The sequence below is a fragment of the Notothenia rossii genome (assembly GCF_949606895.1).
Source record: "Notothenia rossii genome assembly, chromosome: 11".
In the NCBI taxonomy this organism is placed as follows: Eukaryota; Metazoa; Chordata; class Actinopteri; order Perciformes; family Nototheniidae; genus Notothenia; species Notothenia rossii.
In genome coordinates, this window is record NC_136910.1 from 36510473 (window position 1) to 36532998 (window position 22526).

The 22526-nt window shown below is 41.2% G+C and overlaps 1 protein-coding gene across 2 annotated transcripts; it reads left to right on the plus strand.

Annotated features, from left to right (window-relative positions):
- Window positions 1-444: 444 nt before the first annotated feature.
- On the plus strand, window positions 445-21277 carry olfm1b (olfactomedin 1b). Of its 2 annotated transcripts, none has more exons than XM_079660665.1 (6): window positions 445-948; window positions 7188-7337; window positions 8513-8668; window positions 10756-10975; window positions 16340-16446; window positions 19172-21277. In XM_079660665.1, exons 1-6 carry the CDS (start codon window positions 883-885, stop codon window positions 19844-19846), a joined length of 1374 nt encoding a protein of 457 aa, XP_079516791.1. In that variant the 5' UTR covers window positions 445-882; the 3' UTR covers window positions 19847-21277. The 2 variants fall into 2 exon arrangements, with proteins under 2 accessions (XP_079516791.1, XP_079516790.1); XM_079660664.1 differs by lacking the exon at window positions 445-948 and adding an exon at window positions 5148-5870.
- The last annotated feature ends 1249 nt before the right edge of the window (window positions 21278-22526 follow it).

Genomic DNA, 22526 nt, shown 5'->3' on the forward strand with positions numbered 1-22526 from the left:
TACCGTATTTATTATAAACATAGATCAGGATGATATGAAAAATAGCAAATTATTATCTCATATACCAAAGTTAGGTTAAGAGTCACTTTCCCCTGCAAATGAGTGTTTTTATAGTTTTTTATAACTTTTTTGTTAAATAACATGTACACTTCTACTACTGCTGATTTTGTAATTGTCCTTTTTCAAAAACAATTCTCAAAACCCTCGAAAGAAAACGGAATTTATCCACATAAATTGCATTGTTTTAAAGATGCTAAAAATGTAAGGGGAGCAGTCCATTCTAGATAATTCTGAAAGGAATAAGGATATATTAATTGCATCAGTATGTGCATACAGTAGGCCTATAGTGTGCATGAGCCAATTAGGATGTGGGGTGTATCATGCATGTCCCCTCCTGTCTGCATGCCAATTTAAATCTCCCTCTCTTGGCGATGCAACTTCCGCTTTCAGCTCCATGTACAGCGCCGTCACTCTCATTTTTTCATCGAGAAATTATACGGCAGCTTGAGGCGGGGAGGTAAACTTTTGGCAATATCAGAGTGAAGGTTCACAGCAGTGTATAGCACAGTGTTAGCGCGGCTTCATCCCGATGCTCAGCACAGTCCGTCGCAGCGATAAATAAGTACGGCCACGAAGAAGAGCGCGAGAGGGGAGAGGCACCGAACACAAGCTCCCGATATAAAATGAATATGCACAGAGACGATTCCGTGAAACACAGCTGTCGCTTTCTGCTCCTGGGTTGCTGAGGGAAAAAATACTTAGGAGAAAAAGAGAAAATCGAGCGACTCGCAACGCCGGGAGGACAGGACTGCTGTGCGGGGGGACGCGACGGGACTCGATCTGCATGTGAGACCGCTGGTCCTCACACACCGGAGGCAAGAGATGCAGCCTGCAAACAAGCTCATGACTCTGATTCTCCTCATCTTCATGGGCACAGAACTCACCCAAGTAGGTTTCTTTAACGCCATCTTCCTGTATTAAGAAAATAAACTAATCTGCGATTAATTGGCTTTCAGATACGCCGGGAGATTACCCTTTTACCTCGCATAAAGAGCCCTGGTGAATTAGCCCTCTACCCCCGTTTAAACAGATTAACGGGTGGGATTACATGATGTGGATACATTGTGTTTGACGGTAGATAAGCAGGTAGGCTATCCCCTCCACCGGGGTGACAGATATAGGGGGAATTGTGAAAGGATCTGTCATTTCCTTATTAGAAAATCACGGTCGATTAATCAACTGCAGGGCTGTTCTGATACAATATGATGCCTGTAGCTTTCTACAAAAAGGCCATTGTTGAATAATGGGATGTCTTTCTGATATCATGGCTCCACAATGTCTCAAAGAAGGTGTTTTGAGCATACTCAATGACCACACTGTGACTTATGTGAGGGGGGAAAAGAACATTTGGTCCAACAATGTAAAGCCACCCAGCTCAGCAGCAGTAAACTAATTCACTGGTCGATAAAAATGTGATGCTTTGTGGAATTATTTCCTGCTATCTGAAAGGCCAATTGGCAGCAATAATAGTTACTGTTGCATTAAACTGTTGCCTTTATCAATTCTCACAGACAGCATCATGGTGTGGAAGAGAGTGAAGGAGGGAACTTATTTAGGCTATTACAAGGCCCTGCCATCACCGGATTGAAGAATGTGATGATTTAATTGCCCCTTGCTTCAGCAGAGAGTCATATTTCATGGGCTTCACTCTTGTGTGAATCCAATTGTGGTTGGTAATTGGAGCCTACAAAAAATAAAATGTGCCAGAGAGGTACTATCAGTAAATGAATCTCTGTTCCCAGAGTATCTGTAATGTACTCTTCTCCAAGTGACAAACTCCATAACATGTGTTGGAAGCGGGTAACTGCCTGCAAATCCTCCTGGCCCTGATAACCAATGTGTGACACAAATATTGATGTCATTTGTTTTGCCTTGACACAAAAATGCCAGCAATTGATCCCAGTAAATGTATGATAAATGTCAGTGTGCTGAGAGGGGAACATTTTGTATTCAACAACATTCATGTGGAATTACACAGTTGTTATTACTGCTGCGTTTTGAAGCCTGTAATGTGTAAGCCTGTAATCTGAACTGGACATATAGAGTGCAGCAGCAGAGTGCACACAAATGCTGACACAATGGAACAATGGGGCTATTTGCACTGATTGATGGAAGCCATCAGTCAGAGGAAGGAGGAAAAGAGAGCGTGTTTCATTTCGGGTTTCATGACAGTCAGGGCTCGGGTCCGGCACGGTCAGGGTCCCACGTTACAACGACACGGTTTCTCTCATGGTCTGTGTCTTCTGTTTGAAGGTAAGTCGATACAAGTCCACAGCCTCGCCTGTCTGCTTCCTCCAAGAGAACAGAAACACAAGAGACTCTGACAGGCTCTATTTATACAGCCCCTTGCTATAGAAACCTACAGTACATCTCACTGTAGGAGGGCCAGGCCTCTCCATTCTCAGCTGGAAGACAGATATAAAAAGTGAGAGGTGTAGCCAGAGAGCCTTTTAATGCCATATTACTCACAAGGAGAGGAAAAAAGCTTTCCGGGCAGCATGGCCTCGACCTTTGATGGTGAACAACGACCGTGCTAACCACCTTGCTTCAAAAGTCTCACACAGTTTCAGACTGCGTGGGAGGAGCTGAGAGTGTTTTCTTAACATCTGGCTGAGGGAGCAAGGAGGGGCCTGATTAGTGGCACACTCTCCTCTTTAATTCCAACCGCATTTATTCACCTGTATCCCCTCCGCTGAAGGATTTGGCGCCTGCCGGCAGTTCACACAGAGAAGAATAGTAAGCAGATGGGCATCTATTCCTCACCTAGTGGTTCCCCCATGGCTCCAGGCCCACATCCTAAAGCAGCTCACTGACACCTGATAACACAGATGGGGCTGCGATAGCCGGCCCTTTGACACCATGTAACCCACATGCCATAGCTCAAACCATCATCATGCAAAGCATAACTATAAAACACCCGCACGTCGTCAGGGTTTCAATGCATGCATGATTAAGTTAAGATAAAAAAAATAGCTTCTAATTAATTCCCTTGAAATAACTTACTCTGCTTTGCCAACACGTGCGCATCTCAAGTTGAAAGTATGAGGGCCCAGCTAAAGGACATTTTTGGGAACAGTTTAGAATTTTAATGTTAGAAAACAGAAGAATCAATCCTGTTTTATGTGAGAAGCTGAGATGGAGTTGAGCTGAATTGCAAAACGCATGGCAGCTGGGGCTGAAGCTATTTATTATTCAGTAAGGTTGGTAGAACGATGAAGCAAGTGGGGAGAGAGAAGGCGAGCAGAAGAGGAGTAGAGATAGGCTGCGTTTTGTAGTTCACTTGTGGGCTAGAAACATGATTCTTTGCTGCTTTGTGAAAATGTTTTTCACTGGATACACTGTTTCGGTTTTATGATTGTACTAAATACATACATTCCAAAAACCTGTTAAATATAATGCAATGGAGAACAATAGCCCTGTCAGAAACACAATTTTTTGAAGCTTTTTAAAGATATATTTATTTAAAATATAATAAATATGTGCCTGCCTGTTTTACACCTTTCACCTACCTGACATTTGTATGCTATAAGGTAAATAAATAGGTTGCACATCCAAGAAAAATATATTAACAGTTGGATAAAAAATCCAAGGCCAGAATCCAAAACATTCTTGAAAAATACCTCAGTTTGATAGACATTAAAATAGCTGGTAGGTAGAATCCAGTGTCTTTTTTATTCTTGCTTATTTTTTGAATATAGACCTTCAGGTTACAGCAACACTCCACAAGTTACATTCTCCAGATTGTATATGCATTATTATAATCAACACCTGTTTTTCACAGTCTAATTTATGCAGGGCTGTTATCTCAAACTGTATTGCATCTATGATCCAGTTTACAGAATTATAACCGTTGTAGTGCAATTCTAATGAGTGGTTTTATTTGACAACCCTCTCCATTAATCACTCTTGATTACTCCATTGGATGATAGATTGGTTAATTGATTTTTTTTATTGAATCAAGTGTCTTTTATTAGTGCACTTGAGGTGTTCCTACTGATGCTGTGAGACACTGACTTTATATCAGAGGTGGGGATCATTTGTTCCACCTCTGTTAAAAACAAATGTTATCCACAGCAGAAAACTAGCTGTACCCTTTACACATAAGGGCATTAAAGGCCACTGCTCTGCAATGAACGGCCTGTATTAAACAGGAAGACTTGACTGGACTCTAGACAGCAGCGCCGCGGTGAGCTGACCCCTGCCGATACTTTGGACTAATCTGTGGAGCCATCACTATGTGAGCCTTCACCTCAAAGGTCATAAAGAAGTGGGGGAGATAAGAGAGGGAAAGAGACGGGGAAGAGTTATGGCGGTGCAGTGAGTGCAAACACTCCTCCATCTTTCAGTTTACCAGAGAAATGCATTATGGAGCGGACAGAAATAGCTGTGGACACAGAGCCACTCCTGGATCTGGGGACTTCATGCATCATGCAGGGCGGCAATTTAGCCCGTGGTCTGGAGCATTAGCCCCTATGCCTGCTGATGACCCCGTCTGTGGATATAAATGATTTGTAACGTCTCAGATATACCCAAGTATGCATGATTTAACTGCATTGGCATTGCACAAACCCAATTTTTAGTCTTTTAAAAGTAAATTTTGTGCATAAACATGATATAGAATGTTACACAAATGGAAATCGTCAAGTGCTCTTGTTTTAGTTATTTTCTGGAGTAATTTATTATATTTGTGTATATTTTGTGCTGTTCCTTGCATTTTAAAATCAGTTTACTGAGATTGCAGCAACACCAAAATCAGCTACACGATGGCGCCAGAGTCTCACAAATAGAAAGCTCTCTCTCAGTTTGAGCAGAAGTCATCGGGTATCCCATCAATAAAACATAACCCGAGCCCTCACATCCCTCTGTCATTGAAATGCGAGATTCTGCACAACTTTGTGTGCATTTTGACGTGTGCACCGTGCACTGTCACACACTGCAGTTTAGTGTCAACGAGTTTGAGCTGCATGCATTGATCCGGAGCTATGACAGAGAGTCCCATGTCCTTCTCGGGGTAGTGCAGAAATACATGTCACTGTCCGCTATAAATAATAACCCTGGGCTTCAGTGTGGGACGACCCCAGCCGCACTGCTCATTGTCACTCCCCCAGGGGACAGTCGGTGTCAGGCGGCTGTGGGTGAATCACGCGCAATCCCAGAATTTACCACGAACAGACCCAAACCTGGCTGACATCATTGCGTCTGGCGATATAGATAGATCCGTAGTACCTCCCCCTTTTCCTCCCTCTCATCCATTTGGAGCCGCCTTTGTGAGTAGTCAGTGGCACTTAATCACAGAGCGCACCAAGGCAGGAGGCGGACCGTCGGGCGTGAACGACATAGTAACGGAGAACCGGAGAGGCAGCAGTGTGCGGGACACAACGCAGGCAGAGGAGCTATTCAGAGGACGTTTCCTGCAGCTGATTTTTTCCTTTCTTTTTCTGGAGCAAGTGCTGAAGTTTTAGTCCCCGTCCCAACACCTCCACGCAGGTCGTTTCTCTCGCGTCCCACTGGCGTGCTTTGTTGGAGATGTCCAAAAAAAGACCAGCCGAGCCGGAGTCCCGGGTGAAACAGCAAGCCGCACTGGGCACCATGATTTGTTTCTCACCGGAGTCTGTAGAATGAAGACGGCTTGAAAGAAAAAGTCAAATTAACGTGCAAAGATGTCGTTGCCTTTGTTGAAGATCGGCGTCGTGCTCAGCACCATGGCGATGATCACCAACTGGATGTCGCAGACCCTCCCCTCTTTGGTGGGGCTCAATACCACCAAGCTCACGGCAGCACAGGGAGGGTATCCAGACCGGAGTACAGGAGTAAGTGCGCAAGTTTGGCGTATGTCCTGCAGCTGGTTGGGTATTTCCTGAATGAATGTTGCAATTAGATACCAATAAGAGATATGCAACACATGTGCACTTTGGTTCATTAATAAGAGGAGAAAAATATGTCATGTGTTGCAAGAAGCATGCAGAAGTAAAAAATAATACTTGGAGAGGCATCATAGATATGGATTTGATGTGGCTCCAATGCCACTGGGCTGATGTCCTTGTCGATATGAGCACTAAGTGGAAAGTTATCTGTCTTTTTTTCCTTCTCTGGTATTGATAAGAATAAGAGATCCACGGGGGCACATAAGGCGATTGATGTGACAAAATGTCAAGGCGGTCTTTTTTCCCCCGTCTAAATAATAGGTAGTCCTCATTCTTTCTTCCACAGCCTGTGTGAATGAGAGAGGCGTTCAAAGCTAGGGTCTGTTATAGAGTCAAGAAGAAGCGTTTCTTTGTTTCTCTATGAGGCTCCCGGCATATCCACAGCTGTCTCTGCCAGGATAATAGTGTGAGAGATCTGTCAGGTGAAGGTTTGCACTGGAATTTAGAACAATGGATGTTGAAGGCAAGTAGATAGTAAAAAAAACTGAACTGATATTGAATCCTGAATGAGGTGTTTCATTTTGAGAAGATTGAAGCATTTTTACATGACTTGTGAATTATTTCTAATCATTTTTGTCAGCAGCCAGTGAAAGAGTATTGAGTGATATCTATGCAGGAGCTTCAAAGTGATTTTTCTTTGTCCTGTCAGCGCATCCTTTGGTAGAAAGCGTTGCAGCTGACTGTCAGCCGTTATTGCTCTTTTTAGATTTTGTCAAGTCACTCCTTCTTTCTAATTGACTCAATCAGCACCTCTGTCCTGTAATTTTTTAAGCGCTGCTGCAGTGTTGAATATATTTTTCTAAATGTCACTCAGTCAATCTTAACTGATCAGCAGGTTACTCACACTGGAGAAAACTCTGTCTGACGTCGTTCACACCCCTCTTTACACACAGAGCTTTTACACAGCCTACTGAATAATGGTAGTAGCCTCCGGTGTTTCGACTGGCTGCATGTTCCCTTTGTGTCGCTTCAGAATACTCTGTGTGGTGCAAAACGGGTGGAGCCTGGTAGTGTGGGGCATCCAGATGGAGATAAATGCAATGCAGCTTTAGCACCGCACTTTACTTAATGGGCAAATAGCAGCAAAGTGACCTTTGCAAATTCCTTTATTAAAGCAAGGATGTATTTTTTTACCTTTTATTGTTTTAGTGAGAGTTTTTTTAAATTATGTTCCTTTCTGTTTAATCACTCCCTTGTCTGCAGGTGTTGCCAGCGAACCCAGAGGATTCGTGGCAGGTGTACAGTTCAGCCCAAGATAGTGAGGGAAGGTGTGTCTGCACTGTGGTGGCGCCCCAGCAGTCCATGTGTTCTCGGGATGCACGCACCAAACAACTGAGGCAGCTGTTAGAGAAGGTAATTACCGCTTAGCTCCTCGGCAACTCATGGCCACAGAAATCAAAGTCATACAATACCCAGAGTGGCCACCTTTACTGCTTTTACCAACAATTCTTCAAACGCCAAGACATGTGCGCACACACACGAGCTCACCAGTGTCACCGTTGGATAAGAATAGGAATCATGCTCTAATGAGCTCCCTAGAAACCCGACATGCATCATGGGAGGCCTCTCTCTCCCTGTGAGTTTCTATTGTAACTGCAAACATCCAAAACAACACATCTAATGACGCAACCTGCCTCAATGCAAATAAACTGGAAGATAAGGCTAACCCATTTACACAAAAAGAAAACCTTTTTGAAACTAGGACGCGATTGGAGAACACAGACCTTTGCCAAGAACAATGTGCATTCTTGTGCTCCTCTGATGCTCCCATTTTCCCAGTTAGCAAGTTGTTTCCATTTTACCCCAGTGTGGAAATATGCTTTTTTATTTTTTTTAACATGGAAACAACATGAACGATCAGAAGAAAAATATGTTGTTTTTTATTGAGTATTTACAACACATGCAAACACATTTCTGTGATTATTCCAGCACCACATGAATGTAGCACAAATGCCTCGCGATGGTCATTCAATTACAAATGTGTACCCGCCCAGTGATTTGGATCTTCTCCAAAATGTAATGGGTTTATCCTTGATCCATGCAACACTTTTCCTCCAAGTTTCATTAACACCTGGTAGTAGATCTTCCAAGATCCAGCTGACAGACAAACAGTCAAACACCCCAAGCCAGAAAAATACAGAACCTTTTGGCAGAGGTAAAAAGACATTGTACCAAAAGATCGAGTTCATCTCCAAATACTAGGTGATTCACCCAAAAGATACAGACATCAACAGATATTTCCTGAATGATAGAAGATTTGCCAAGTATCTGGTATTCTGGACCAAAACAGTTTTGGAGAAACCAAATGTCTTAACTGTATGCATTCTACACTTCCACCATGTGTCTGAGGCCCCTGCCTAGTTGGCCTAATGTCAGAGTTTGTGAGTCACTGGAGGAAGAACGCCAAGCCAAAACAACATAATGACCGTCTGTTTCATTTGATCTGCATCTCATGCTCATTGCTTTATTAACTGTGATACATAGAGATTTTTCTCATAACTCAGTCCAATGTGTCCGCCTGGCTTCAGGTCCAGAACATGACCCAGTCCATCCAGGTCCTGGATCAGCGAACCCAGAGGGACCTGCAGTATGTGGAGAAGATGGAGGTTCAGCTCCGCGGTCTGGAGACCAAGTTCAGGCAGGTGGAGGAGAACCACAAGCAGAACATCGCCAAGCAATTCAAGGTACGCAGACAGATCTTCAGCCATTGACCCAACCATCATTATTTCATAGCTGCTCTGTAGCCCCTTACCCATTCTGTGTTTGTGTGTTCCCACTGTGGAGATGTTTCAAAATGGACTCAACATACCACCATACCAATAAATTCATAATGCATGCACAACACAAGAGATTCAATAATTGTAACTCTAAATAATTAATATCCTTATTTCTCACTAACTCTCTTCCGAAAACAATGTGATGGAGTTCTAAATCAACTTGGAAATAAGGATTTTTAATAAAACTAAATGAATCGATATTGGTGAAATGTTGTACCAACAAGACATCTGCACATGGGAGACGCATTCGTAATCTAATCTGATTTAAGAGTAGACACTAAACCCTTTTTTTCTTGAAGGGTTTACTGTCCAATCAAAAATAGTATAAAGCTGTTTTGCAGGTAGGGTGGGTATCATTTGTAATGTTCTGAAACCTACTGATTTGCCTCCGTCTCTCTTACAATCCAAAAAGAAAATCCAATTAGGACCACAAATACTTAACAATATGCAGGATAATGTCATAGATGATTTCTTGACTCGTTGACCCTTACAAATATTCAAAAATAACAGTAATTATTTTTAAATGCACAGGGCGACTTCAGCAAATTATTTGGTTTCTCTGAACAAAGCCCAAAAAAAAAACACACCTCCACAATCGACGAGCATTCATTGCGTAACTTGGGGCACTTTTGTTTGAATTACTTAAACAGTCAACCAAGTTTCAAAAATTGTTGACGATTATCTGGCTTCCATTTGTAATGGCATAATCGACTAATTGTTACAGCTTTTCATTGAACAATTGAAGTTATTGAATGTTTTCCAAATACAAGCAGCCGTACAAGAACTTTCAAAATCAAAGAATAAGTAACAAGGGTACCAATTCCACGAAACATTAGATATTTAACCTTTAAATACTGCAACGTTTCTGTTACTCTTTGTACCAAAAATGCATTGCGGTTTGATACCCAGCCCTCTTTCTGCAAATCACATGAATGCATTTTTCAAGTTTCCCTGTTTTCTCACCATTAGCACGCCTCAGTGTTAGCATCATCTCACCTGCACAGAAAACATTTGTGTTATCATCAACGCATCTTGGAAAACCTCATGCAACCATTGCCACATTCAGTGCATGTGTGCAATTCTCTGTAACATGTCTACGTGCATAATACTGTATGTGTGCGTGCGTTCGTTTGTGTGTCTTGTTAGCAAGGTTAGCAAGCTCAAGCTCCTGTCAACAGTCTGTCATTTTCTTGCTTGCAGGGCTAACTTTAAGACATGTAAAGAGAGCCACAGGGAAGAAGAGGCAGGTCAATTCCAGATTCCCCTGAACTGGGCCACAGTACTGAGAGCATTTGGGCGTCAAACAGTTAATTTACCTTTAGCACCATTAAGACTAAGAAACCCCACCCTTCTCCCAGACCACCCCACCACTGATCTCTTCCTGCATGTTACTGCTGTCAAAGTTTTCCATTTTAAAGCTTTTTTCAAACGTAAAAAAACTTTTTTTTATTATTTTGTTATAACTATTCTTTTTATAATTATTAATAATTGCTGTTATATTTATTTTATTTTTAATTTTGGCTTTTGTCTATGCATATTTGGTTATTCAACAAATCTATACGTAAAACTACAGACGTAACATTCGAGACACTTTGTTGTGTGTGACATGTAAAAGCATGTAACCCTTAATACTATGTTGCATTTTAAACGATGATGACCAATAAAGAGCTTTCCCAATTGTTGTCGGTGTACCGAGGGCTTGCTTTTTAAACGGCTGGTCACTGCCAGGGGACGGAGCCACCTGCTCTGCTCATACCAGCGGGCGGAGAATATTTTACGGGTTTGTTTGCTCAGACACACACCTGCACGGACAAAACACAGCTGTTCACACACAAACACTGAACACAGACACACACCGGGGGTCAGGTCAGTGAAGAGGCAGGATAGAGTCAGAGTAGCCAGGTTCAGACAGGTGTTTTTTTTTTTCTTTTCTTTTTCTTTTATGGACTTTTGTCGCGCATGACACTCAACCGAGCTTATTCTAATCCTTTCAGGCCATAAAAGCGAAAATGGAGGAGCTTAGACCGTTGATACCAGTGTTGGAGGAGTACAAAGCCGATGCCAAATTGGTATTGCAGTTTAAGGAGGAGGTCCAGAATCTGACGACAGTTCTAAGCGAACTTCAGGAGGAGATGGGGGCCTATGACTACGAGGAGCTCCACAACAGAGTGTCAAATCTTGAGGAGAGACTCCGAGCATGCATGCAAAAATTAGGTAGGCACAGAAAGTTGTTGGCACACACTTTGCTTCAAACATGTGCATGCACAAAACACCCACGGACATGTAGTACAGCATATTGTGAGTGGACAGAAAGAAATCCTCAGGCATATTCACACGATTCAGAACTTCACAGGAACATTAAGTGTGGCTGAGATACTCTAGCAATCAAATGCACTTTACGCAGACTTATAACACAACCGCCATTCTCAATCTATGGTTTATTTGTACAAGCTCACCTTCTAACTAATAACTGTTATTGGTATACTCTAACATTTTACAACTCAACCAATAATAAAGTCCATTTAAGAGCTACAGTATGCATGTGCTCATAGAACTGGAGTTACGTCCAGATAACGTTAACATCTTAGGTAGTTTCTCTTAACCATAATTAAACAATCAAAACATGTATGGGTTCCAGCCCTTTAAAATTAAGATGTAATAGTTAATAAAGATTTTGGGTTACACCTCTGAAGAGCATGTGTGTAAAGCAATACAACACATTCATAATACATTATAAGAAATGTATTTGGTTTTATAAATAAATACATCTAATTAAAATGTTTATAGTCAACCATGACAACTTATAACAAGGTGTATTAAATATGACTGGACATAATGTATTATAAGCTCAACATTCATAGTGCTTTATACCTATATCTATACTTAAGTTACAACAGAGTCTTCGTTTACTGAGAACATTTGATCTACCATTACATAAGACTATAAAGACTAAAACAGAACTGCTCTATGTATCATAACGGTAAATAATCATATCTAACATCCACCCTTTTAGGAGCTTTTAATACAATTAAAAGCAGTTTTAAAGGTTATTAGCAATTGTATGACACTATTACACATTTAGAGGGACTTGATGGCTCCAAGTAAAGTGTCGACATTTAAAATATTTACAATTTTCATCATCATCAAAAGCAAGTCAAATCTGTATTAGGGTTAGGGTAAGCACCATGCCAAACCTTTTATATATACATTACTTCATAAACCTTGTTATAAATGGTCATGAAGGATTATACACATGTATGATGTGTTTTATAAGCCTTATAAATACAATATAATGTCTAATGAATGTGCTTATAATGCATTACAGACATCCACCTTATAGAAAGTGTGACACCAGAATACACTCTGGGAATTTGCGATAGACTTGTGTCACAATTTTATGATGGTTGATAAATCAAATCGTAAATCAATGACGACAATAATCTTTAGTGACGGTCCTACAAGGCCTACCTTTTAACTCTTCATCAAATTGTGTTGCAATGTGGAAGTCTGCATCAATCTTTGGTAGCGTCACACTCCCTGTGAGAAAATAGATGGGGTGTTTAAATGCAGGAATAGGTATGAGGTGTTTAACACGGTTTCAAACACACACACACACAAGCACACACACACACACACACACACACACACACACACACACACACACACACACACACACACACACACACACACACACACACACACACACACACACACACACACACACACACACACACACACACACACACACACACACACACACACACACAGCAATGGAAGCCCACAGAAAGGAGAGCTGCTGACAGCAAGTTATCTTTGATTTTAGTCCCTGTCTCAGTCTCTTTCGACTTCACACCTCTGTCACAGCCCACGGTGCTAATAGATGCACACCCACACTACAGTGACTAAGATATATTACAAGAGCAGAGACACTTACACGATGCTCATGACGGGTATATTGTGTCCCTGTTTGAAATTATTCACAGTACAAGATGAGCGAAAGACATTTGGGGATAATTCTTGCAAAGCCTACTGTTCATTTAGTGAAGCTAATCGAGACACGGAAATTGGATTCAAGCGTGTAGAATAGATACCCTAATCTCAACTAGCACTTACTACATCTGTCATTGTTATCTAAATGTATGCACACACAATTGTCTTATAACATCACATCTGCTGTCAGTAACCCTCAGATTTCTTTGTGTTTTCACTCTCGGTTAAATGCACATGTCGCTGCTCACATCAGTGGTCAGGCTGCCAAAAGATAGGAGAGCGGGGAACTGTGGGAGTGTGTGTGTGTGTGTGTGAGATCAGATGAGATAAATGTGAGGTCAACCAGCGAAGGACTGGCTCAGGCAGAACAGAGGGTGGTTATTCCTTTTATCCTCACACGATTACAGAGGCACTCATGCATAGTGCACACAAATACACTCCACTACACTCCCCTTATTGAGATTAATCTTGAGAAGGTCACTAGCCAAATTTGCATCAGAAGATCAACAACAGAGGGGGGTAAAAAAATGAAAATAAAAGAGGGCCAGGGATATTTCAGTGTTGAATAATAGATACAGCGGCAGGAGGAATTGGTGGAAGGTGTTAAATGGGAAGGAGGAAGAGTGATAAAGTGAAGGCGAGCGGGGAAAGTGAAAGAGAGAAACTCAGGTCCCTGCAGAGCTGTCCTTCAAGATCTTTTTGTGCCGGAGAGCCTAACAGGCCGCCGGCTGCTGGGACACAATGGCCATCGATCAAGGGGATGTGCCAGCTTGCTGGGCAATAATCAAATAAATAAATCAGCCCGAGTCCTGCCCCTGCACAAAGCTTCAGGCAAATCCAGTCCCCTCACACCAAAACACTGATGAATAGAGCAGGAAAGGCAGCACATAAACACCTCTGCAGCCATCTTTCTTACCTTCCCTTTTCTCTGCATAGAATACAATGACAAGGAATAATATTGTAGCCAGATTCTCATGAAACACAATCAATATTTCCCTCTTTACGAAAGCCCTCAGTCTTTATAAGGCAACCATTTCTCATGTCCTTTTTAATTACTGATATCTTGGAACATCTCTACAAATAAGTCAGTGGTCAGACAAGATGTTCACACAGGTTTTAGTACCCCAATAACTATTTATTTGTAACATTACATATGCATGACTAAATATGCTTATAACATTTACATGACAGAACCAGCTAAACTCCACCCACTTCAAACCAGTGAGTAGAGCACATTGAAATACAGAAATCTCTCAGGTGTAATAACAAAAGTGTTTTAACCTTGCCAAAATAATGTGTGAACTCCATCAGTCAGTCAGAAAATTATGCTTTTGAGCATTTGAACGTAACTATGGAGAGGCAAACATATACTTAAACGAAAAGGAAGAAGAACGGTACAATTATTACACAAACAGTCATCGATTGACTTCTATACATTGACCTACTGGTTGTCATGGAGTAAAGATGATGGAGTAAAGTAAATATCATTGTGTTTTGTACGGTTGGTCAAATGAACTGCAACATTTAAAGACATTAGGCTGTTTTCAGTATTTTATGACATTTTTTAACAATCAAAAAATAACCAGAATTTGGATTTCATCCAACAAATATTAATTAAAATGTTTGCTCTTGATATTTCGGCTGTACCTAGTTGGTTTTACCTCCAAATAAAGTGGTTAAGATAATCAGGTTTTTAAGTCATATCATATATTTAGAGTTGCAGTGTTCCAGATCTTATCAGTTACTTTGGTGAGTACAATGTTACCATAACTGATACAAAAAGACAACCAAAAAAAACAAAACAAGACCTACATTTACATGAACATAAAACAAATATTCATCCACCTCAGGAATTCAGTGTTCATTCGATATATAAATCCTTATATTTCAGGTTATATGTAATGCCAGCTCCCTTTGACATTGAGTTTTCCATTTGCTCTGCCCGCTGCTTGGGAGCAGGCGAATTCAGGCCAAAAGGGGATTAGACCCTGTGGGCCTCTCGAGACTTGAGATCCATCAACAGGCTCCCCAGCAGCCTGCAATAGTTTGATCTAAAGATAGAGGGTACGATTAGAGAAAATAAATAAATTAATCCATGGCCAATGTATTTCTGCACTCTGAAAACACACTGAGGGTTACGTAAGGCCTCCACTAGAATAGTAGATGCTGCTCATGTGACCGTGTGTTTGTCTCTCAGCCCGATGCTGAGGTGTGATGCCCACACACACTCACAGGCATGACATATGTTGCACATGGAGACACACACACACTCATTATACTCAGTTTTCATTATGTAAGACAAGTAGATTTGACCGGATGAGACGATGGTAAGGAGACAGATAAATAAATAAGAGTACAAAAGAACGTTGACAAATTAAAAGGATATTTCAGAACAACAAAGAGCAAGAGAGATAATACAAACACAGAGGGATGATGAATGTTGTAGTGAGGGGTAAATGTCACACTCTTTAAATTAGCATTTCAGAACGACTCATTAGGTTCATGGAATAAAATGGATCAGTCAAAATCATTTAATTGACTTTTCTCCATGAAAAACTGCCTATGCTACAACAAATGGATATACTGTAGTGCAGTCTATCACAACTTGCCCCCCCCCCGCCGTTATAATGTCCGTCTTTTCACTAAATTGTCGTCTTGAAAAGGGTACTCACAACAGTTCCGCAACAACATCATCTTGACCTGTTGCACTTGTCATTTCAACGTTAAAAACAATAAAACGCCATGAATTGCTTCGTGGCATTCATCTATAATCTAGATCCTCTGTCTCGAGCCAGTGAACGGGCCTTCGAGAGCACCTGGAACTGTCAGTCCAAACGTATGCTCTCATTCAGTGCAACGGCCAGGGCATTCGATCAAGGATGTAGAATACCTTGGTTGAAGGATATACCCAGAGACCCAGAACAAGATCTGATTGGTTGCTTTATTTTCGAACACAAAACCACTGAAATACGTAGTGCATGGTCCGAGAAGGACAAACAAATCAACGTAACACTGTAATATTACAGATCAACAACACAGATACGATTCTCATTTATTCATTTTATATACATTTTATTTATATAATTAAATCGATTTTTTTTTTTGTTTTATCTCAGTGTTCCAGGGTATTCTCTGAATACCTTGAAGGCCCTGACGTTTTGCCACTGCTGTAGTGGTGTTTTGGGGTTTTGTTGTGTCATGAAATCTAAAAGAGAAACAGAGCATAGTTTTAGTTTGGTCAAATTCACATTATCGCCGCAATCAACACTACTTTAAAACGACATCAGCTTTAAAGCAGCAGCACACTGAAGCAGAATACAGCTTCCTTCTAATGTTCCCTCTAACTCTCACATTCTCACACAGAGAGTAAAACATCCATTAGCATGTGTGAACTGAATAATAAGCATCCTGTGAACAGAACATCACACTTTTTAAAGAGAAAAGTAGCAAGCTGGACATGGACTCTTAAAATATTCATGGAAACTCATTTGGATTTAAAGTAAACAAAAGTAAATCCCTGGTAGTACTTATAAAATACCCACTTGGACGTTGCTCTGGATGTTCCCGTCTCACTTCTTTCCCTTGCAGCATGTGGCAAGCTGACGGGCATCAGTGATCCTATCACCATCAAGACGTCTGGATCTAGGTTCGGCTCCTGGATGACCGACCCTCTGGCCCCTGAAGGAGATACGCGGGTATGTTTCACAGCACACAATAAATGGGTATAGACAATGTTATGTCCTTATATAATGTTTAATGTGCAGCAGGGCATCAGACCATACGCTCAGATGGAATTTTCACCCTTTACCGATTTTTGATTGAACGGTTTCTGATTTAAATCATGAATGTAACTTTTTATTTGGTTTTGATCACGCAAAACCTTTGCAAAGCTACTTTTGTCCTGATTACTAAGACATATCTGGCAATAACATCGCTTTTCATTCACTGGAAAGTGAATTTCCTTTAGAACACTAGTAAGAAAACATAAACGTTTAGGATTTCAAATAACTAGCTTTGTCAATCCTATATGTGCAGTTTTATTTTTAATTCCTCCACTAGTTTATTATTTATTCAGACGTTTATTAAAATATTTATCTATAACATTGTACAATGCCTTGTTTTTATTTCAGAAACATTTTAGAAACCGTTTGATTCAAAATGAATTGTCTTAATGCGTGTATTCAACTGGGGAAGTTTCATTGCCATGTTTATTCGCATATTGTTTTTCATTTTTCAGGGGGTAAACAGAGAAGTTGTTGAGTACCCAACTAATTTAAAGAAATCATACATTTTGATTTAAGTCAAATCACAAATGACTTGCTACCACATAGACCCCCAAGCCCAACCCTCACCCTAATCCTAGCAAAAAGCATATCAATATGTAATAAATGACTGATAGAATTGTTAAAAAGAATTGAAGTCAGTAGGTCTCGAAAAATGGTTGAGAAACAATGATAGTAAACTGAATATCATTGTTTTTTTAAACAGTTGGTCAAACATCACAAGCAATTTGAGTATATACCTTTGAGCTTGGGATATTGTGAATAATTATCAGCAGATTATTCTCTCATGAGCTGCAGCAGGACATCATTCAACGAGCACACATCGAGAAAGTGAACACAATCACACTGGCTGTAAACATTTGATCCTGATGACGGTCTGTTTGTCCAAGAGACGAGCTCCTGCAGATCTGCAACACAAACAGCTTTCTGACTCTAAGTAGGAGTCGGCCTTGATCGTAGGTGAGGGTCAACCATCGCCGTGGAATTTAATAACGGTCTTTGTTAATTGGTCACTGTCCTTTTATCAGCTGATTGCGTCTGATTTCCCTCTGATTGCGGAGTGGTGCAACTGTTAGCTCAATAACAGGGTCTGCTTCCATTACCGAAACTCATTCAAATGAAATTGCAGGGATAAATCTAGAGGGGCCTAACGGGAAGATGCCAAGCAGAAGAAAGGGAAGGGGGGGAGTTGGAAAAAAGGAAAGTGTATGTCATCTACATGTCCAGCAGCTGTATGAGACACATTTATAAGAGACAGAACTCTTAATGTCAAATGGGAGGAAACAGAAAACAAAACCAGAAGCAGTAGAGTACATTTGCAGTTTGCTTCCTTAGGCTAAATGTCATGACAACATGGGGTGTTAAATATGTATATTTTAGAAGATCCTCCACAGCTAGTGCAAAGCTTACTGCTGACTAAGATTATATTTAGCATACTTTGAAGGCTACTTTATTTTGTAGAAACTAATACATTTTGAACTGAACATAAGAAAGATGTGCTGCGTTATCAAAGGCAGAACAAAAAGAGTACGAGTATAATTGACGGGAGCAGACAGTTCTGCTGCATTTCCTTTTATCTTTTGGTTTCCATACCTTGGCTTTTTTTCACTGGGCCCTTGGAGACCTGGTTCCTTGATACGAATCATTTTTGTAGTCAATCACAGCAGCTCGTGGAAGCAGGTAGAGGAAGGGTTTCAGGTGTCTCCCTGAAGTATAGTCCCTCTGAGACTAAGGAAGTGTTTGAGTTTCTAGCAGCTGCCGGCTAAGAGCTCTGTCCACCACCGCAGGGGCCAACAGGAAGCTGGGTCGAAGCAGCTGAGACGGGGCTTTTATCTGGAATGATGGGCATTATCCCTGCGGGGCCCGGCTCATGCCACCCTGGGGCTGTCATGCTGACTGTTTGTTTTCAGAAGCTGCCGGATCCCAGCTTCCTCCGCTCCTCGACGAAGTCTCAGCATTAACCTTAGTGGGATGCTTGTTGAGGGTGTGATTTGATTTATTCTGTGTGTGTTCTGCTAAGAAGATTCAATGTAGGCAAACTGACAAAAGATGAGGATTCAAAGGCTGTGGTCGAATACGTGCTATGTGTTCTCTAAACCACTGTTCATTGACCTCGTTGGAAAACGTCATAAGGTGAAGGAAAGATATAAAGGCGGAAAAGGTCTTAGAAGAACCTGACTGATCTTACATTCATTTATTATTTTGAAGGAACTGTATTTTTAACTCTTATAAAATGAGTACATTGACAACCTCAATGCCCTACAATCATTCCTCCTTGAAGAATCTTAAAATGTATAGATAGAGTACGATTCAACAGCAAAGACATATGATTACAAATGGGGTGTCACATAAAATGTTGCTGCAGCAAGGAATTTTGGGATAGCATTATCTCCTTTTCTTTGGTAAAGGGTGGTCCAGTATACCTTCCGCTCAAGGAGATAAGAAAGGACACACTGAAGCACCTTTCCTTAGAATAATAATTTCTTATCATGGCTTCCATTTAAATACGTTGTACATCAGTTCCCTCAGCTAGAAAAAAGCCAAAAAGACTTCTCAAACTGCAGTTTAGCTTCTTCTCTCTGAGATGCTGCTGTGTTTGGTGTTCATTTGTCTGTCTTCCTCTGCTTCCTATGCCTAGGTCTGGTATATGGATGGCTACCACAACAATCGCTTTGTGCGGGAGTACAAGTCGATGCAGGACTTTATGACATCGGATAACTTCACGTCCCACCGGCTGCCCCACCCGTGGTCAGGAACAGGTCAGGTGGTCTACAACGGCTCCATCTACTTCAATAAGTTCCAGAGCCATGTCATCATCAAGTTCGACTTCCGCACCTCCTCCATCAGCAAGTCCCGGCAGCTCGACTACGCCGGCTTCAACAACGCGTATCACTACGCCTGGGGCGGCCACTCCGACATCGACCTGATGGCGGACGAGGGGGGGCTGTGGGCCGTCTACGCCACCAACCAGAACGCGGGGAACATCGTCCTCAGCAAGCTGAACCCCAGCACGCTGCAGATCGTCAAAAGCTGGACCACCAACCACCCCAAAAGGAGTGCCGGCGAGTCTTTTATGATCTGTGGGACGCTCTACGTCACCAATGGCTACTCTGGAGGCACCAAGGTGTATTACGCCTACTCCACCAACTCTTCTACTTACGAGTACATCGACATTGCCTTCCAGAATAAGTACTCGCATATCTCGATGCTGGACTACAACCCGCGTGACCGAGCCCTCTATGCCTGGAACAATGGCCACCAGGTTCTCTACAATGTCACACTGTTCCACGTTATCAACTCAGAAGAACTGTAACTGTGGAAAAATGGATTACATACATAAATACATATTGTCTTTGTAGAGATCTCCCTATATACAAAAAATATACCTGCGAAAGAAAAAGACTATGGCGAGACCATTCTATTTATAATAGCAAATAACTTTTACTGAGAAACTGCATCAACAGTGAATGTACTGAAAATAAAAGTAAAATTAAAGTGTTTCATTCCAAAATGTATTACAAAAAAGAATTGCTTCATCAGTTCATATCACAAAATCCTAGGTGATTGTTAATAAAACAGGACTGTTTTATATAGGTCTTAGTATAACTTTGAGCATAGTAGACTTTATTTTATATCATTTTCTTAGAGGTATTTTCTTTTGGAATGAAACTCTTTAATTATTTGCCTCATAGAAAAAATGATTGTAAAAGTAGACTAATATAACAGATTTAAAAGAATAAGAACAGATGCCAAAAAAATATATCATCACGCCTTTTTTTATATTTTGGAGTATCAACTCAAGCTCATTCCTGTGGCTCCGGCTCTTCTGTAGAAATCCTCCCAGCTGAACTTTATTTTGGTCAACGGGGGTCCAGAAACGAAGACTGTGGTTAATAAACTGTTGGACCCCCCGGGTCCCATGGACAGACAGAAAGGTGGGAGGTCAGTCTAGTCAGAAGACTTGATGGCCTAATGGGTGAGCTCTGTCATATCGTTTTTATCAAGTACAGTAGCAAATCAAAAGTCTGTAGAGAAACAGCAAACAACAATAACTACTAAAAGACCTGAAGGCACTGACTGTTGACAGCGCTGTTGTTTGAGATGAATTTCCTGTGTTAGTGACTATGTGTGAAAAAGGCTTTCTTTGCATGAGTGTTTTCGATCACTCCGGTCTGCTCTTCTGAATGTCTTTTGCTGTATGATACTAAAAAAAAGGGGGAGGGAGGGGAAGGGGAACAAGGTGGAATACCTTTGGGATTTGAGGATTTGCTAAGGTCTTTACTTTTCTCCTGCTTCTTTATATATCCTTGTTGTTTTGTTTATTTTCTATTTCTTTGCAATTATTTTCCTTTAGAATGTTCTTGTATCACTGTATAACTGTTGGCACTGGTTTTGCGTCTTTGTATTTGTTTATTTTGACTGTGTGGGATGAATCTATCTAGCTCACATCTCAGAAGTAAAAAAAACAAAAGAGAATGTATCGAGTATTGTATCCTGGGAACCTGGTCCTCCTATCTTCAACTCACTTCATGCGCCTATAGTAGGGAGAGCTTTTTATTTATTTATAGAGGATAATGCTGTCTCATGTCATGTTTCCCCCCACTGCTAGTGAAGGATAATGCTGTTTTAATGTATACCCTGCAGAGGACAAAAGCTTTTCACTCTTGTTGCGCTTTGCTGGACATAATGCTGTATCTAAGATGAGATAGTTAATGATTCGTGTTAATAAAACAGAGAAATCTGCTGCTCGGATTGTTGCCTTAGAAAAGCTACAAGCTGCCATGTGATTGCACACTTAGTGAAAAGTTGTTCATATGGAGATCACTTAAGCATCCAAGCTAAGGCTCCTATTTCCTACCTTGTGTGTCATCCGCTAATTCAGATTGCAGAGAGCTGATGTTCTTTTGTAGAATTTGTGTAAAAAGAATAACCCTAACCCTATAGCCATTAGCTTAAAGTGGCTAACGATAGCATCCTTTAGCTTTGTTGCCACAGAGGGCTAATTTTCTGCGTCTGAATTTATGGAGTTATTATTTGCCTACCATCAAGTTCCTTACCCTCGACAAACAATAAATATCAAACATTTTAAGGTTTTATTGGTTGCTAAAAAGAATTGAAAACATTGCCTTCACTATTGATTCATATTCAGATGACGTCTCTTCAAGAAAAACAATCTTTCAGTTGCTAAACAAGTTTTCTAAACTGCGAGGCATTTACTGTATGTCACCATCTAAAAGTATTATGACTTGAAAGAACCCTTTGTGTGTTTGCCTCACTTGACATTCCTTTTTATACATTGTGATCTCTTCTTACCAATGCAAAATTGTCCACTTTTTGTTCACTCAACAATTTTCTCTCCTTCTTTGATCTTAACTCAATTTCCTTTACCGCCTCCCCAGCCCTTTTTTCCCCTCTCTTATCCTCCAGCCAGTCTATCTTTCCCGCTCTTTGTTGCTCCCACTCCCTCGCTACCTCTTAGTCCTCTGATGTTTCAATCGATGAATAAATGATTGCTTCTATTTTCACTCAGAGTGCTTGGCCAACACAGGCTGCTTTGCTCCCCAGACAGAGATAGAGATAGGATTTGGGAGACAGACAGGCAGAAAAAAAAGCACACAGAGAGAAACACGTTCAGCGGAAGGTCTCGAAGCGTATGGCATGAGGAGCTGTCAGTCAGGAGTTGAATACATTTGCATCTTAAAGCGGTGATTGGCGCATCAAGAGACATAGCAGCACTCGTTCTAGTCCCAGTCCCCCACACCCCCGTCACACACACACTTGTGATCCTGACAGTTGCATCTCATTTCATCATTTTGAACGTTGCATCTCTTTTTTCATTTCTGCACCAATGTCTTGTTTACTCCAGACTTGGTGCACTAGTGTTATTATCTCATGCACCCTTGCCCTCTAAATGCCAGGACCACTGCAGCAGCACTTCTGGGAGAAAAGGACGGACACAGTGAGAGTTTGACCTTGCTTTGGCCAGCTGTAAG